Raw genomic sequence first — 18821 nt, forward strand, 5'->3', positions numbered from 1 at the left:
TTAAGCAAATATTCTACTTGATCAATATAACAGCATTATAAAAATATTTTTGGTGTTAACAAACTTAGCATTGGTTTACTGATGATTGTACAGTTGTTCATAATGTTTACTGCACCCACAGGTCAGTGGCTATACAAGCCAAGTTTTCTGATTTACTGCTGTATGTTCAAGCCAAGAAGCGACATGCTTTTGCACAGAGATTAAAATGGTGTTGATGATGAAGCTACAAGTTTCATGGAGCAAGGCTGAAACAATCTATTGAGCTAGCTAGATATCCCACTAAAAATGCCATGTCTGATAAAAAAAAAATGGTTGATGCTTGGGCTGTAAATCTACGTTGACCAATGTGGCCTCAAGTAGGAGGGACAGCAGATGTTTCAATGCCTATTCCTTGAAACCTAACATACGGCTGAGCTTCGAAGCCTTAAAAGAATAACAGATCTGAAATAATTCATGGCAGTGGAATTACTGATATTTAAACAGATGTCACTTTTTTTAGCAAATGGAAATTAAGGCACAGATGGTGAGGGCTAGTATGTTTCAGAGTAGCCATTGTAGATTAAAAATCTACATTTAGAAAATTAAATATCACAAAATATATTATAGTGTCCATATTTTTCCCAAGTGAAATAGAGAAAAGCTTACTCTAGTCTATTGGCTCCTGCCTACCTAGATAAAGAGTACTACTTAAGTTACTGGGCTCTATATATTTTTTCATGAAATACAGGAAGAGTTCTCTGCTCCTGGGTACAGAAGCATTATTAATTGTCATATTATAAATCAACAATTATAAGGAAAGTGATCATACACAGTTGTACCTCCATATCAAGAACTTTATGGAAAATGGCCTGGGCTAAACACTCCCGAATATATTTCTGATGATCTCTTTTCATTATATTTAGTTTGTATTCCTTCTCAGAGAGGATCCTTCCACTTCTTGTGATCTGTAACCAATAAACAGAAATACACAGTAGAATATTAGTGGTCAGTCATCAAAAAGAGCAGGCAGGGAGAGAAAGACTGAGAGGCTGAAAGAGAGAGAGGAGGGAACAGAGCGTGACGGTATCTTCCAAGCCTAAAGGAGCACACCATTATGGTTGATCAACTTTTGCTTTCAATGAATATTTCATAAGGCAAAAAGGAGAAAGGAAGTCTCAGATACCCATCATTGTGAAAACACATACAGGTGGTGCACCTGATGTTTAAAAAAGGTTTTCATTAGAGGAACAATTTCCCCTTGATGGAACCCAGGTGTTCTTTTCATGTCTCTTTGTGAACACGCTCAGGGAAGAAGGGAGTGCTGGGCTACCTGAAGGGGGGAGCAGGAGCCCCAATCACAGGCCTGAGGAGTGTGCAGACAAGGCTTTGAAGCACAAACCAGGCCAGCTACAGAGGATCTCACCAGCTTGTTTTTAAAAATAATTGGTGTCATTACTTTGTTGTCCTACTGCTTTTTCCTCTACTCTCCAGCCCACAATGTAATTTAATTTGTTGTGCTTTAGTATTTTACAAATCACACCATACTTTAGATAGAAGGTATTTGGTGTTAGTCTCGATTCATATCATCGCGTGTCCCAAGAGTACCACTTTGTTTTTGTGTAATTTTTTTTTACTCTTTCCCCTGGGCATATTTGTATATTTTTCTATGTCTCCTATAAGAAGAGGTGTTATTCTTTCTGATTATTGACCTTTTCCATGTACATAAGCCCTGCTCTTCTTTTATAGTAATCCAAGCCACATATTTATTCTTCATTTTCTTAAAAAGTTTGCTTGCAAAAATATTACTGTTGAGATTAACCAGAGTAACACAGTAACATTAACTGTGTTACAATTAGCTATTAATAACCCACATATATATGAATATATATTATATACAGTGTATGCATATACCTATTTTCCAATGAAAGAAAGTTACAGGTCATAAAAAGCATGATTAAAATGACATCCCAGTTGCAATCTCTAGAATTTCAACTGCCATTCCATCGGCAGTTACTGTGTCCTTGTCATCTCTTCTCCAGATTCTGTCTGATTTCCCTAGTTAGACTAGAAGCTCCTACAGGGCAGAGGTTTTTAAACTTGAACCTGGACCAGAATCGCTTGGAGAGCACAAGAGGAACAGATCAATGGGCCCCAGCCCACGGCTTCTAATTCCACGGGCGTGGGTTAGTGGTCTTGTATTTGCATTCCCTAACAAGGTCCCGGGTGAGGCTGAACGCTGCTGAGGGTTATGTTTAAACCACTGCTCTAGAGAAATGGCCAAAACCTCCTGTTGTGAGAGGGCCTGCATGGAACTGGAAGCCAGCAAGTGCTCGTTAATAATGGCGACGAGTAAATGCAAAACCTTTGCCATTTACACACAAAGCTCATTGGACTTTGGGGGGGGGGGGCTCATTGTCCCCCAGAAGCAATGTGAGTAGTAGCCATGATGACTCCATTTGTAGCAAATCTTTAGTGGTCCGAACAATGCTGAGGGCTGGGCGTCTCAGTCTTCCTTTCACAACTGGGGAAGGTGGGGGTGAGGGGTTAAGTAAATTGTTTGCTCCAGATTCTCTGTCTTGTTAATGGCAAGCTGCGTTTCAACCAGCTCAGTCAGATAACAAAGCCCCGGGAGACAGGAAGCAAGCACTCTGAGATCTCTCCGGCTGGACTGCCACGCACATGCACACAGCAATAAAAAACACAAGGCGTGTTCTTTCAACACTGAGGCAGCAACTGTTAAGAAAATCCACTGTGTTGTAAAAGAGGAAGTAAATAGCTAACGCCTTCCGTAACCGCACTCCCCCCTTTCAGTGGAAATCGACTGTAATTTTTAAAGATTTCCATCTCATATACATTTAGAGGAATGGAAATTTTGTGGGCAGCACAGATTTGCAGCTAGTGAAAGATGCTAACGTATCAATAAACTATCACAGGAAATGAGAGTGGAAAAAAATTCAAGAGGAAATGTTGAACTGTTCATGTTTTCCACACCATATTCTGTTATTATTAAAAACAATATTTTTTTCCAAAGGTAATAAAGTTTTCTCTGTCCTCATTCTCTAACAGTTTCTGGCTCCTCAAGTGCATTCAATAAATATGCGTTGAATATATGAATGAATAAGCAAATGAACTGTGCTGTGGAAGGCGAATAGAGGCGCCTCCTCAATAATTTATGTTTCCTCAGTTGTGATTGTGACCTCTTTCTCACTTTTGAAATAGCCTCAAATAAATAAATCAGAACTTTGGAAAGGAGCAATTTTTTTCTGAAATGAATAGGAAAAAAGATATCACCCACTAGCTCAAAGAGGAAACCTGAAGAGGTTGGAAAGTATTGAACCTAAACAAGAAAGTGGGTGGAAAATAAAACAAATCTTACCAGCCCTGATCTTAAGAGATGCCTCCTTATCCTGGTATTGTTAAAATATCCAGCCAGGTGTTTATCAGTCAGGCTATTGTACGCCGCTAGTAATCTGAAACAGAAAAATGAAACCCTTAAGGTTTTATGAACTGCTGCGTGATAACCAAGGCAATGGTTGGCTTTCTCTCCCCAAGCTGTCCATAACCGGATGCTCATCCAGCCGGCGAGTTATCAGTGTATGTGTTTAATAAACATTTACAGAGCACCTGCTAGTTTCTTGGTTTTATGGTGATAACTGCGAGGTCATCCTGACTTTGGTTATCTTGCAGACAAATACAGAATTGCAGAATTAAATTACGGTGAGAAATCCAGTGCTGGAAATGTACTAAAGCTCACAGGAACCCAGAGAAGGGGCTGCTGGCTCCAGCTGTCAGGAAGTCCTTCGAGAGGGATGATGGACAGGGAGCACCTCTCACAGAGAGCTTCTCAGCCTCTCACTATATACTCCAAACTCTGATGCCTTGCGCTTTCCTGCCTCCCCTCAGCATCATTTCTCAGATCCTCAGGACACATGCAGCCCTTTGGCTGCCAAGACCCATTCTTCCGCTGTCGGAGAGGTGACACGGAGGCGCACAGCCACCCCTCCTGAAGGAGGCATCCCCTGACGTGCACCTGCATGCTGCATCCCTTTCCCTTCCACTTTTCCTTCAGACCTGGAGTTGCACCTCACATCCTAGAATACGGAATTAGTATTTCTTGGTCCCCTCTGCTAGCATGGAAGGCCAAGAGGGTGCATGACCCCTGGTGTCTCTATTACTGTTATCTGCTGTGAATCCAAATAATAACATGCCTCATAAATGCAGTGCAAGAGTGGGACTTACTCTTACTGGTGTAAATTTTCAGTTAAGCTTAATTTCAGCATTTTTAAAATTTTCATGTATTTGGCAACAGGGTCTCACTATGCAACTCATACTCCTAGTAATCCTCCTGTTTTCAGCCTCCCCAGCACTGAGATTACAGGTATGCACCACCACACCTGGTCTCAATGGCCAGCTCAGCGCACCCAGGAGTGGGGCCGGTGCAGCATGCTGTACTGGGGATCAAACCCTGGTCCCTGTGCTTGCCTAAGCAGGTGCTTATTGTACTGAGCTATCTTGACAGCTCTTAAGCTCAGCATTTTTGAAGTAGTGACATCCTCATGTGTGTCTAGATGATCTCATTCGTTCTGCAGCTAGCACTAAAACATTTTTAAAGGCTCTGATTATACTGCATGTCCGCTCTGTAAGAAATTAATGAGCGCCTGTGTGTGCCTGCAACCCCACCCCTCCAGCTGAGGAAGCAGGGTGCAAGGCTGGGATGTAGCTCAGCATAAAGGCCCTCTGCCTAATCTCCATGATCAAAAAACACAGAGTTTTAAGAAAAGACAATCTGGCTCCTTCATGAGTGCTATCTCTTAGCAGGTGACCAATCTCAGTCTATAAGTCAAAGTTGGATCTATTTTTCTTTTTCACTGTTTGTACTTTAATTTTAAACATGCCAGGAGCATGGGTCAGGGGTAGAGCGCTTGCCTAGCATGCCTGAAGCCCTGGCTTCTGTCCCTCAGTACCACCACCAAGTGAAACAAACCAACAAAATGTGTGTGTGTGTGTGTGTGTGTGTGTGTGTGTGTGCTTGTATTCATATACACAGATATTCCTGTATGTATATATGTGGGTACATTTTAATTGTACATCTGTACATGTACATACATAGAGAAAAAAACAAGCGAGCCTAAACACAGCCCTGAAATAAATCAGTAAACCTCTCCTTTAAGGTATTTACAAAGCATTTCAAAGTATCGACAGCGTTATTTAAAACCAAGACCTACAGTCTTTACATCTTATGGGCAGCAGACCCTTAACTTTCCCAGACCAGAAAAGTAATGCTTGTTACAGAACCAAGTCAATGTCATCGGCAATCATTTTGTTGCACTGTTTGCATCGCCTTAATTACACGAGGATGGTTTGGTGACCTTTGCCTCTCTCTTTTCTTGTTAGCAGCCCATCTCAAGAAGGTTCCATGCTGTCAAATGGTATGGAAAAATTTAACTTTGCCCACAAAAGAGACAGAAAGCAGTTACACGGCCCAGAAGCCAAGGTGTCACATGAGGGCTGCCAACACAGGAACAGCTGTAAAGACCATTACTTTCTGGGTTTATGTAAAAAGAGAGCCCAAGAGCTCCACTAAGGCATCCCTGGATAATGCTTTGAAACCATCTTTTAAATGAACTGTCTTGATGTCCTATAGTTCATCAAAGGTTTCCTGTCTCTGAAAGGTCAACATTGTATCCCTTACCCTTTCTGAATCTCAGAATATCTTTTCAGCTCCTCATTTCAGAAAGGTGAGCAGGTGTCTCTCAGTCCTAACAATCATGATTCCACAGTTCACAGATTCTTAAGATGAATCATTAGAGTGATATCACATATAGTCTTTTGTCTGTTTGCCAGACCCATGATAAAAAAAAAAAAAAGTCAATAGTTTTGGAATAGCTAGAAGTGTTACAACCCTGAATAAATAAAGTGGGAGTGGAAAGTTAGGGTAGCATGGGCCTCCTGCATTATCCCTATTGATCGTTCAGATATCCTTTCCTTCAATTCAGAACTCTATAACTTTTAAAATATTTAGGGTCCTAATAACAATTAACCAGCTTTGGCATCCAGTAATCTGAATTGCCCTCTACTTTCTCAGGCTCCCGCTAATTGAGCGTGTGTGCACAGCAGCCCCTTGCCCAGCTCATTCTCACTGCGAGGCTGAGGACGTCTAGGCACGATGCTCACTGAACGTCAGGACTCTCACCTTGTCCTGTGTGGGAATGAATGTGGTCCCCGACTGAGAAGTCATTTGTAAAGCAACCTTTTCCACAACTACTGTCACCCAACTGGCCTTGAGAACCCACACTTCAGTTATTTCTTTTCAGACAGTGTTTTTCAGTCCACTTCAGGTTCATATATTGATAATAAGAAATTGCACTAGGGTAGATACATAGATAGGATAGATAGGATAGATAGGTACATAGATGGTAGGTAGATAGTAGATAGATGGTAGATACATAGATGGATAATTAGGTAATACACAGTAGATTGTAGATAGATGGATAGATAGATAGGATATATGGATACATGGATAAATGACAGACCATAGACAGATGGTAGGTAGATAGAAAGATTAGATGGATTAGATGGATGGATAGACAGACAGACAGACATTTGGCAACACAGTCAGTGCAAACGTTTCCACTGCATGCACATAAATGCCAGCTTCGCTCTGCCCACCAAGCTCCACTTATCGGGGAGACAGCTCAGGCTTCTATAACCGCAACTGTGGCCAACCTGGTCCCTCATGCCACAGTCCTTGCACAGGCTTGTAGCCTCCCTTTGCATTCACTCCATTCCAAAAGCTTTACTCGCCAGGCCACCAACCTTGGTCATTAGTTTGTCCTCTATTTCTGCCTTTGTCCTCTGCACTCCCTGCCACCACCACCCCCATTTTCCTTTTTGTTTTTCCTGGCCCAACCCTGGGGTTGATAAGGTCACCTGATTCTAGGTGTAATGACTGTACATTCTGGACATTCCTTCCTTTTTGTGTTACTTTCTGCATCTGTGGTCAAAGCTGGTCTTCCCGGCCATACTGCCTGTGACCTAACCTTCTCCACGGTGACCATATTACTCCCAGGCCTTATTATCCACACCCAGAGCTACAATTCACTGTCCAGACTGGTCCAGTGTGCTTGGTCCTTCCACGACAAGCCTGTTTACCCATCCCAGGTCTCTGGGTAAGGAAAGAGCTGTAGGGCAATATGTGCTGGGAAAACCAGTCCCAAGGAAACAACGCAATGCTTTCTCCGCTGGTTCCTGTTTCCACCACGTGCAGACATGCCCACATCTCACCAAGGCCTTCCGCTGCATCACTAGACATGTGCCTTCCCAGCCGCAGCTTTTCAGCATTTAGTCCTTGAATGGTTGCCTCCCACCATGCCGAGTACATAAACAGTGCTCTACAGAACTAAAAGTCAGCAGTTCCTATCAGTTGCTCCATCTGGACCCGAAGAGAGAGAGTCTGTCCCATAAAAACCTCAAGTAAACCGAGAGGCACCGTAATCAGTATTAATCACAAACATTTCTTAAGTACTGGCATTTCTCAGGTTATTCCACAGAACTCTATGGATCCACTTGGATCCATAGAGTATCTGGCTATATTCAGAGAACGTGTCATTTGAGCATTTCTCTAGCACAGATAGTGCACGTACAAAGCGGCCAGCCTAATTAACATATGCACACTGTGTGTGTGTGTGTGTGTGTGTGTGTGTGTGTGTACATGTTTGATTTTTTCTCCTTTCAGAAGCTAATTCATTCTGAGGATGTGTGGGTCAGACACTGTGCCCCGAGCAGGGGGAGGAGCATGATATCCATATCCCACTCTGCAGACAACAAAACATATCCCTTTCCACGCTGTAATTTGATTTCTCTCCAGTCCTTGGAAGAGGAGCAGTATCTAGGTACCACAGCTTTCTAGCTTCCTAAAACGGCAACACTCAAACAAGGCTATTATTTGTTGGGAGTGAGGCCTAGAGAACTGGGAAAGGTGACATCTATTCATGGGCCAGGCTTGACAGAGTCGTGTTTTCTGGCCCATTAGCCCCAATCTGCAGGCCTAGACGGCGTGTCCCCACACTGTCTGCCCTTGTGTAAAGGAAGCAGCAGCACTCTGAAGAGCACGGCTCTGGTTCCACCCATCTCCACTGGTCCTGGCTCCGTCAGCACACGCGGGGGCCACCTCCCTCTGCCTCAGTCATTCCACCTCCCGCAAAACGCTGGGACCGAAGCACATTCCGCTGGGTTCTGTGCCAGGGTACAAGCCCTGCCTTTCTTGCAGCTTCAGATCCTCTTCATTTCCAGCTGAGGTCTCTTCAGAATAGCTCGCGTCCTATGCGTGAAGATACAGTATCCTCGAAGAAGGAAATGATCTCGAGCTGCCCTCTGTCCTTTCTGAGCCTTTCCTATCACCGCTGCTAAAATTCTCTTTGTGGCAATGTTGACTTTTTTCTACCAAAAACTCAAACTGTTTTCAATCTCTACCAGTGCCCCAGTTCCAAAACTATACATACATTTTAGGTATTTATTGTATAGCAGAGCCCCTATTTAATGTCGATTCTGTCTCACTCCACTCAGACTGCTGGAGTATAATACCAGGTCCCGAGTGGATACAAGAGCAAACATACCGTTCCCAAAACTCTGAAGATGCGAGGTCTGCACCCAAGAGGCCAGCATGGCCAGGCTCTTGATAACTGCGCTCCCTCATTCTCGCCGTTTTCTTATTGTACCCTCAAGTGACGGAGAAAAGACCAAGAAGTAAAGAAAGGCCTTCCGGTGTCACCAGGGCACTAATCTCTCACGGCTTATTTAGCTCCAAAGAGCCAAATCACCAAATACGTTGGCTATTAGGGTTTTGACATGAGTTTGGAGAAGGGGGTCACACTTCTGTAGTCCATAGTAGAAGGGGTAAGGAAGCAAACCTTAGTTAAGGTTACTCATGAAAGATCATATCACCTAAAGCTTGCTCCTGATAGCACACACCCAACCAAAGTAAATACTGCTCGCCAGGTCTTGCGAACATGGGCCTGGAGGATTGACACAAAATGATACAAATCTGGCTATATTCAGAGAACATGTCATTTGATCAATTCTCCAGCACAAAAAGAGAAAACTTTTCAACAAAAAAAAAAATCATAAAATAAGTTAACACATGCATAGCTTTCATTTAAAATTAGGTACATCTTTAGCGTAAAAACAATGTGCTGAAATCCGTAAATCAGTTTCTTAAATATATAGTCCCGCAATCTGCTTCAGACTACAAATTTCCCTAGCAAATTTGTTTAGAAAGAACAAAAACTCTCAATTTTGACAAAGCCAGGATATTTTTATTTAAGCCAAATTGTTACTTATCCCATCTAGATTAATTGCATTCTTAGCAGTTTCTTATTACTACTGTAGCAAAGTACCACAAACTAGTACCTTAAAAGAAGACAAGCCATTCTCTTGTCGCTCCTGGCAGACAGAAGTCAAAACACGGGTCTCACCAGCCTGACGTCAGGTGGGAGCAGGGCTGCTGTGCTCTTCCTGGAGGCTGTAAGAGAGTCCTTTCCTTTCCATCTTCTGAGGCTGCCCACTCCTGGGGTTGTCGCCCCTTTCACTGCCAAAGCTAGCAAATGGCCCTTCAGCTATCTCTTGCTCATTCTAGGGTTCTTGCCCTTAAGTGGAGCCCACCTGATGAATCCCTGACATCCTCGCCTCGGCGTCAGTTAGCAAGCTTAATTCCATCTGCAGCATTTATTCCCTCTTCACATGGAAAGTAATATTTTTTCTGATTCTGAGAATTAGGAATTGGACACTCCTAAGGGGACATTCTTTTGCCTACCGAAGGATTTTTCTCACACACCGGATGCCAAGGAATAGAATCACTGATTCTAAAGGGAGAGCAAGTGGATGCAACACATATTGTTCAGTGACGAATCATGCCACTGACTCCACTTCCACAAGCAGACTTCTTGGGTGCAGGGAGTCAGCTCTTGGTACCAGGCCTGGATGTACAAAATGAGTGAAAGCTGACCTTGGTGAACTAATTTGGTGCGTCAGATGCAAGCGCCAAGACAAAAGAATAAGAAGTACACTAAAGAGCATTTCAAGCAATTCACATCTTTTTTTATATGGATAACAGCATAGAGAAAACTTCCTTTAGGTGAATATAATACAGGAGAATACAGAGTAATTTATGGGGTGTAATTATAGCCACATCAAACACCCATTATGGAGCACTTAAAATATTTAATTAAATTTAGATAATTATATTTTACATGAAACACTAAGAAGGAAAGTTTACTATGAAAGTTTTCCTAGCAAATTTGGAAATTTGCTAGAACATGCCCTTCCCTATAAGCTGGGAATTATTTTAGTGAAACTGAAGTGAGAAAAATTGTGTTATTGTTGATGAAAATATTCCTTTGCATGCTTACCACTATATGTGTACAGGAAAATCTGAGGAAGAAGAAAAAGAAGCCATGAATGGGAGCATAACAGGGCTTGTCCCGTTAAGAACTTCAAAATGAAGTAAGTTAGAATGATTTCATGTGTAACACAATTAGAAAATACAGTGCCTGCTTATGCAGGTGCAGGGGCTGGAATTTCGATCCCCAGGCCTGCCATGCCGACCTCAACCCGGGGCACGCTGAAACCGCAATTGAGACTGGCATGGTGGCGCCCAAGCCTGGAGTCCCAGCTCTTGGGAGACTGTAAACAAGATAGTCACTACGAGTCCGATCTATGCAGTGAGACCCTGTACACCCTGTACACCCTGTCCTAAATACAGAAACAAAATTAGAAAATGCACAAAAGTATATCTGAAAATTACTCAGAATGTGTGCTGGAACTGGTGCACACTGGATCTCATGAAAAAAAAAATGTTTTTTTTTTTCAGGAATTTTGCAAAGCACTGGTAGCTTGAAACTGGACATCATGGAAGGATACCTACCACAGAATTTGGCAAACACTACATAGCAAGGTTCTTTTTATTTTCCTGCAAAGCCAACTTACCAGCATACCACTGATTAAATTTTAAAAGTAAGTGGCAGGATGTAGCACAGAGAATGAACAACATGATTCATCATATGAGTAAATACAGAGACTTATGAATTTAATAGATTTGGTCTAAAAATTCATCATTGAGCTGGTGAGATGGCTCAGTGGTCTAAAGCACCTATTTGAACAAGCTTAGCAAAGCAAAGGGACCACGGTTCAATCCCCCAGCACCACATGCCAGCCAGCCGCGCCCTCTGGTGGCCTGAGCTGGCCACACACACACACACACACACACACACACACACACATAAATAAATAAAAATTAAAAAAAAAAAATAAATAAATAAAAAAAATAAAAATTCATCATATAGCCAATATTTTGCCAAGGGCCTCATGTACCTGCTTAGCTGTTTCCTCCTTCAAAGAACATAAGGACTCCAGCAAAAAGTGTCATTTTTCAGCTGCATTTCAATCAAGAAATTTTATACAATTTTACGTGGCCAAAAATGGAAAGGTTCAACTCACTTACCAATGTGGAAAAACTGATTACACCATTTATCTCAACAGAATCAAATGAGACTTAGGGGGATCTCTGCAGTTTTATTACTGAAGATGAAAAGCCTCGTTGAGAGGTGCTCTGCATCTCAATAGCCACTAAATCTGCAATTTATAGATCTGATGGTGTTCAAGGAGGGCCTTCTACTGCCAAGGCAGGCCCCTAATGCAAGCCAGGTAACATGTCTCTGTAACCCAGAAGCCAAGTGCTTTTTATTGGGAAGGCAAGTCCTACAGACCATGGAGTGTAGTGGCTTGATTGCCTTTGTGTTAGCACACAGCTCTCTAGCAACAGAGTTCTGCCCCTGACTCAAATGCTGTTCTCATCGTCCGTTACAAACCTATGCAAGAGTACACTGAGGCCCAGCTCCACAAGGAAACTAATTTAGCACACTGAAGCCATGCAACCAACTCTAAGTCTTTAAATATTAGCAAGATTCTTAGTGAAGAAGTTCTAAAAATCTAAATTGAGATAATTTCTCCAAATAAAATCTATCAATAGAGTATCACTGACCGAGCAGCAAAAAAGTAAAAGTAAAAAAGTTAAACGGTGGCTCTAATCTAGAGAATTTAGTTTGCTATCACTAAGAATCCCAGATCTATTATTTAAAGGTTAGAAAATTTAGGAAATATGGGACCAGATATCTTACCTCTAAACACTTACAATAATATTTCTATAATTACTTCAGGCAGAAAAATCTATATTCATAACCTCTTTCTGTCATAAAATTTTATGTGATAAACAAGGGTAGGGGGGCCAGTGAGAGAGCTCAGCGGTCTAAAGCACCTGCTTAGGCAAGCTTAGGCAAGCACGCAGGGACCGCAGATTCAATCCCTGGCACCACATGCCACACCAGCTCTGCCCCCACAATGAGCTGAGCCAGCCACAAAGGAAAAAAAAAGGTAGGATTTGGAGCTAGAAGACGTGGGTTCAAATTCTAATTCCACCCTCTAGGTGATGCATGAGCCTGAGGAATTCAATCTTTTCCACCATCCACATGAAGTAAAATGTTGGCAGTGCTTTCTGAGGTGGGTTCTCCAAGTGGCCTGGAAATACATTTACTTGGAGCTACTGTGCCACTGGATTACAGAAAATGACATTTAGAAATGATTGCCTAAGAGCTGGTGAACTCCAGAACATTATAATCTAGGGGGCATGGTTTATCGATAAACTCAAAGCAAAGTTCAAAAGGAACATTCCAGAACATCACAGAAATTCCCACCAAAGGGGACTCATTCTTTTCTGGTGATTCTTGTCGCACTGCTTTTTCTACCAAAATCACTTTCAGTTGTCTTTCCCATTTGCCTTCGGATTCACATAAGGCTCTTTCCCAATTCCCTTCACCAAGATATGCATTATGGGGCCCAGGACGCAGTAAGCAGGTTCCCAGTATTTGTTGAACACATAAGTCAGTCAGTTAATGAAACAAAGTATAGTGCTCCAATTCTTTGAACACATGTATTGCTTTTTAAATCCATGTATGAGGATCCTAACCTTTCAGTTCTTCTGCCTCAGAACAGTAACTACAAGCAGTCTGACCAAAAAAGGCCAAAACATGCTTAATGTCTTCTGGGGTCTTAACAACACAAAAATGCCCCTTGCGGATGACCATACTAACAGTGTCAGTTTCATTTTTTTAATTTTATTTTATGATGTAAGTGCTTTGCAGTGTGCTACACAATTGTATAACCAAGTTCCCAGAGATACAGAAAAGGAATACATATCCTTCTGAGAAAACCTGAAGAAACGCAAATACAGAACAATTGACATAAAGGTCAATTATTTTTCATTCCTTTGTAAGAAAACTCTTTGCAAACTAAAATTAGACCCCAAGACTCTGCAGCCTGCCACTTTTTAAGGGGTGATGGAACTGATACCATGTAAATGATTTTATATTAAATCCTTCATTCTTCTTTATTTGCACCCAATCCTGCAGGATCTCAGCAATTATGTGAAATATTGATTTACAATTTCTCCCAGCTTATCCTAACGATGTGGCCAGATGCAAATTGTAATATTATTGTATTTATTGCCTTAATATGATGGCTGGAAGTGACTAGTAAAAACAAACTGGTCTCCAACAGGCCTTACTGCTGTGGGGAGTTTCGCGGTGCTCAGAAAGGAGCCAGGGGAGTCCGGGGCCAGCCCCTCGCAGGACACACTGTGCACATCCAACCTCCTGCTTTTCAAATTTTACATCTTCTTGCAGAGAAACAAAAACTTTATGGCCATTTAAAAACTATGCAATAACAAAAAAAACACAGTATTCAAATTAAGAGAACGTAATGAGAAAGTTAAAGGGAAGGTGAACAGGAAAGACTTAGAAACCAGTCCTTATCATCACAAACATTTGCTGAGCATTTAGTGTCACGTAGCGCACACAGCAAACACTCGATTTCACACACACTATGTATTTTAATTCTCACGATGACCTGATAAAATGCTGTTATCCTCTCTCCCCATCATTGAGTGAATAGAGTGCTTAGATAACTAGTGATCATTTGCTAGAGACGGACTCAGACTTAAACCAGGGATCATTCAGTTTTAGCCACTGATCTGAGCTTTATGTTGTGATGAAGAGTTCAACCTCGAGAAGGGAAAACACTAGGGCAGGTAGAGAAGCCAGTAGCTGACCTGCAGGGGATGCCAAGAGAGCAAGCACAAAGCCAGCTGTTTAAAAATCAAAGAGATGTCCCGAGAGCTGCTGCTCCTGGAATTGGAGGGCTTTGTGGCAGCAGTACAAGGTTTTAAGCATGGAAATGTGCTGGCCAGATTTTTCTTTCAATCTCCCGGCAGTATCTTAAGAGGTGGGCATGGTAGCTGAGTTTCAGCTTCTCACGTCAGTTTCTGAGTTTGATTCTTGATTGGTGGAGGCAAGATATTAAACATCATTGTGCCTCCTGCTTCAACTGACATGGGACTATGATAATTGTTCCCTTCTTCCTTGAAGTCACTCAGAGCCCTAAATGGTTCGATATGTGTACAGCACTTAGCAATGTACCAATGCATAGTAAATGCTCAGTGAACATTAAAACCTAGCACCTTAGCAGGCAAAACTACTCCTTGAAACTTCCACTGTGAATAACTATTTCCCATCTTTAATTTCTGCTATTATCAGGAAAATCTTCCTTGGAAAAGGCCACAAATACTATTTGCTCCCTATTTGATCTTAAAAGACTAGGTAGTTTATTCTCCTCTTAGTAAGAGGCTTACATAAATTCAAGGACTATCTCCTTGAAGTTAGAAAGCCAGGCTTCTTGTTATGTGTCCTCTAGATTGGAAACCCCATGAAGGAACAAACCTTATTACTAGTGCCCAGTACTCAGTGCACTGTGGAAAAGTGCCTAGAATTAGTTTTTGATATAAAAATACTGTACTGTTCCTGTTTGTTTGTTTTTTTTTTTTGTTTTTTTTGTTTTTTTTTTTTTTCTTGCAGAACTGGAGATTGAACTCAGGCCCTTGCACTTGCCAGGGACGTGCTTATTCCACTGAGCCATCTCCCCAACCCCTGTACTGTTCCTTTTGAAGATCATCTAATTCTTTCTAAGTGCCAACAGCCATTTAGCGTTAACAAAATAACAAGCTTTATCTTTCAGAGAGAATCTGAAAAATCTCCATGTTACTCTACTTGCATATTCTGACACCTGGAGTTGGCTTAAGCAGAATTAGAAAGCAGGTAATGATTGCCTTGTATACACTCAAACTTCCTTTCCTGTGTCATTGTTTGTCCCAAAGGAGGACACCCTCAAGCCATCTGACACTGTTAGGCTCTTTGTCCTCTTCTTTCCTTTTTCTTCTCACATCCATATTTCATCATCTTTCTCTTCCATCTTTGGTTATTCTCAGGTGAGCTAAACTCAGCATTGTTAAGAGTATATTACTTGGGCTGGGGAGATAGGTCAGCTGTCTAAATCCTGCCTAGCAAGCATAAGGACCCGAGTTTGATCCCTGGTACCACTTGCGGTGCAGGCCCCAGAACCCTGGGTGTGTTGTGCCCACCCTGAGACTGGGTATGGTGGTGCACACCTATAATCCCAGCACTGGGGAGGCTAAGACAGGAGGATCACTACAAGTCCAAGATGCATAGTGAGACTCTGTATCTAATAAATAAATAAATTGAAAATCTAAAAAAAAAAAAAAAAGGGGGTGTAGTACATGCTGAAATGCACACTGTGGTTACAAGATATTTATTAGGGACCTATCCAAAGAAAAAAGGCGAAGCAGGATAGGGCCGACAGAGAAATCAAGCTGCTTGGGCCAAGTGGTCCCAGGTCCCCCAGCAGGCAATGTGGGCAGGGATGTGCTCAGGAGCTGAGCAGTACCTAAGACGTGGACAGCCACAGGATCCAAGATTATGTGGCCACAGACAGGCAGCAAGGGAGCCCTGCCTGGTGCACCGTGTGTCTGTCCCAGCAAAGTGTTCCCTGTGGAAGAGGTACTTGTATGTTGACAGGATCTTAGGGCTTAGGTCTAGAGCACAAATTCTGATTGTGAGAGATTAAGAATCAGAAATTCAAATAGACAACTTCAGGAAAAAAACAAATATTTTCTGAAATCCTATGTGGAAGTAATAATCTCAGTTTCACAAAATCCTGATCATTTTAATCTCACCCCATTAATCTCATCTGCCAAGACCTACTGGCAGGTCTTATCAGCAATGATACATTTGGCAAAAAATGATAACAAATAACAAAACATTATGCTTCCACATCATGGCTGATTTGGATTTGGGAATCCTTTTATTTCTTTTCTTTCTTTTCTTCCTTCCTTTCTTGGAATCCAACTTGAAATTTTCTTTGGTAATGCTCATTCAATTTACTTGTATGCAAAATCCAAATTTACTAAAATTTTTGAAATATGCCTATGGGTCAGGATATCTGTAATCCCCAATTAATTTTTCTACAGAGTTCAGGTCATGGTGACCCTAATAGTCACCTGGAGGCACGGGTCTGTCTCTGTAAAAAAACAAGGATACACGCCCAATCGGTAGATCCTATCGACAATGGTGCGTTTGGCAAAAAAGTGATGCATTATAGGCCATATTGCATAAATTATTAATATTATCACTGAGGAAAGTAAACATGAAGTTGTCCTACGGAGTTTCATTAAGGTCAGGGGCGATAGTGCAGCAGCAGAAGCACCTGCCTGGCAAGAGCAAGGTCCTGAGTTCGATCCCTGGCACCAAAAAGAAAAAGAGTTTCATTAAAATGCTGGTCATTTTTCTCCACCAAAGTTTATCCTGATTTCGCAGAAGCCATTTTTAAGTTATACTATTTCAATTTTTTTTTTGAGACCGTATTATCAGTATATTGTGCAGTGACCTCTTCCCTGTAGAACCCAAATGATCAGTAGAATTCTTCCAGTGCCACTTCTGTTCTGGTAATACCCTCAGCTCCTCATCTATAAATGAGGACAAATAAGAGAGCTTGATGCTCAGTGAGCTTTTGCTAAAGATTAAATGTGATCTGGCGAGGAAACGTACAGTGGGAGCACCAATGGTGCTACCATATTGTTGGTGGTGTTTCATTCCTAATCGAACCATGTATATATTTGCTTGTGTTCCTCCAAGGGCATTTCAGAGGACTAGAAGAGGAGTCTCAAGGAGAACTAAATAATCAGAAGTGAAATAAAACCTGAGTCATGAAAAAGAAACCAGGTAAGTTCCAGGCCACAGGAAGAGGCGGAGAATTCTCATCTCCTGCGCAGAGGCCCATGGCCAAGAGGAGAACACGGGGATGCGCACCTTTCCCAGTGCTCCCGCCAGAACAGAAAGCAGTCCTATCTTCACACAGTGACACGTGGAGTTGAGAGTCCCCACAGGAAGCACACAGGACCCCTAGCACCGTGTTGCGGAGGGCAAACAATCACAGAGCGGGGATGTAGGCATGCCTGCTAGAAAGAGGCACGCCTACTACTGCCTGGCCTGTGTGCTCTCAAGCCTACAAAGCTGTGTAAGAGTAGTCTCTGCCCTCTACGTTCTTGCAGCCCCACCAAGGACTGTCTGACGTGCTACAGTCACAGCAACACCCCGCTGTTTGCAACACCCGCAGGCATGGTCTTCTTTAATCTTGAAAACCTTCCCTCCATCCGGTTATTATTCTATTTTATGAAAAAGTGAACTATGATACCATTCCTGGACAGGAAAGGTATCTAGGAAAAACCAAAATAGAAACTCAGTTACAGAAAAGAAAGAAGGGGAAAAAATAAAATACATCAAACTGCTAAGAGTACAACACGAATAAAATTAGCGTGTGTTGGGAAGAGAAACGTAATCACCGCTTTTAAAACCTTCTCGTTTCCCTGCAATGTAATTTCTAGTGCAATAGCAAGATGCTAATAGTATCTGATCAAAGGTTAAAGAGCCCGACTAACCTGTACATGCTCAATCACGAGAAAATATATATACCTGTAAGATTTGCACCAGTCTTCCTGCAGTTTATCAATGTCTAAGTAATTGTGCGGCTTCGTCAGTCTGCCTGGAAAGCTCAAATTTAACAATAAGACTAAGTACTGGACACATACAAACTCTCTGGGTTATAGTTTCCAGTTGAATTGCATTTTTCAGTTGTCCAGAGATTGGTTTCTTAAAAAGGGGAAAAAAATCTCATTTGGGGGGTCATGAATTGGTATGTGAATGTTAATTTTCTTTGCAAAAATTCATGAATTTAAAAATAGGCTGTCATTTAAAATGAATTAGTTTCATTGAATAAGAAAGTGATTTATGGACTGGAGACTCCTTCCCCATCCTCTTTCCTTATCAGGTTGGGACATCTCTGTTGATTCTGAACTGTATATTTTATTTACTTTTGGTTTCTGTATCTAAAGAATTTAATTGTCAAGACTTAAGCAATATATGCTTTGCACCTAGATCAAAAGAAATACACAGCCGCTGCCATTCATCAAATCTCTATTACGTGTCAAGATGCCTGCAAAGGAAGTGTTTATAAGCCCCATTTTTAGGAAAAAGAAAGTGAGACACAGAGAAACTAAGTTTTTTACGTTTACTAACTGCATAACTGCAATTCAAACCATGTCTTTCAGACTCCAAAAATCAGTCCCATAAGTATTATAGAAAAAAAAGGAGAGAGCAGGCCACAGAGATAGCTCAGCGGTGTAAGTGCCTATCTAGGCAAGCACGGGGACCTGAGTTCCATCTCCGGCACCACATGCCGCTCCAGCTCTGCCCCCAGTGGGCTGAGCCAGCCACCAAGGCCACGTGTGGAGGTGCACACTTGTGACCCCAGTGCTGGGGAGGCTGAAACAGGAGGATCACTATGAGTCCAAGCTGCATAATGAGACCCTGTACCAGATACATTAA

The 18821-nt window shown here is 42.0% G+C and overlaps 1 protein-coding gene across 1 annotated transcript in view; it reads right to left on the minus strand.

The window, feature by feature from the left end:
* Erich3 (glutamate rich 3) overlaps positions 1 to 18821 on the minus strand; it is a 106760-nt gene that overhangs the window by 78213 nt on the left and 9726 nt on the right. The window contains exons 2-3 of the mRNA XM_023718305.1: positions 3356 to 3449; positions 819 to 944 (exon numbers count right to left, since the gene is read on the minus strand). Coding sequence (XP_023574073.1) covers positions 819 to 944; positions 3356 to 3449 — 220 coding nt within the window. The remainder of the gene's footprint in view (positions 1 to 818; positions 945 to 3355; positions 3450 to 18821) is intronic.

This window comes from Octodon degus, unplaced genomic scaffold, assembly GCF_000260255.1.
Source record: "Octodon degus isolate 3935 unplaced genomic scaffold, OctDeg1.0 scaffold00057, whole genome shotgun sequence".
In the NCBI taxonomy this organism is placed as follows: Eukaryota; Metazoa; Chordata; class Mammalia; order Rodentia; family Octodontidae; genus Octodon; species Octodon degus.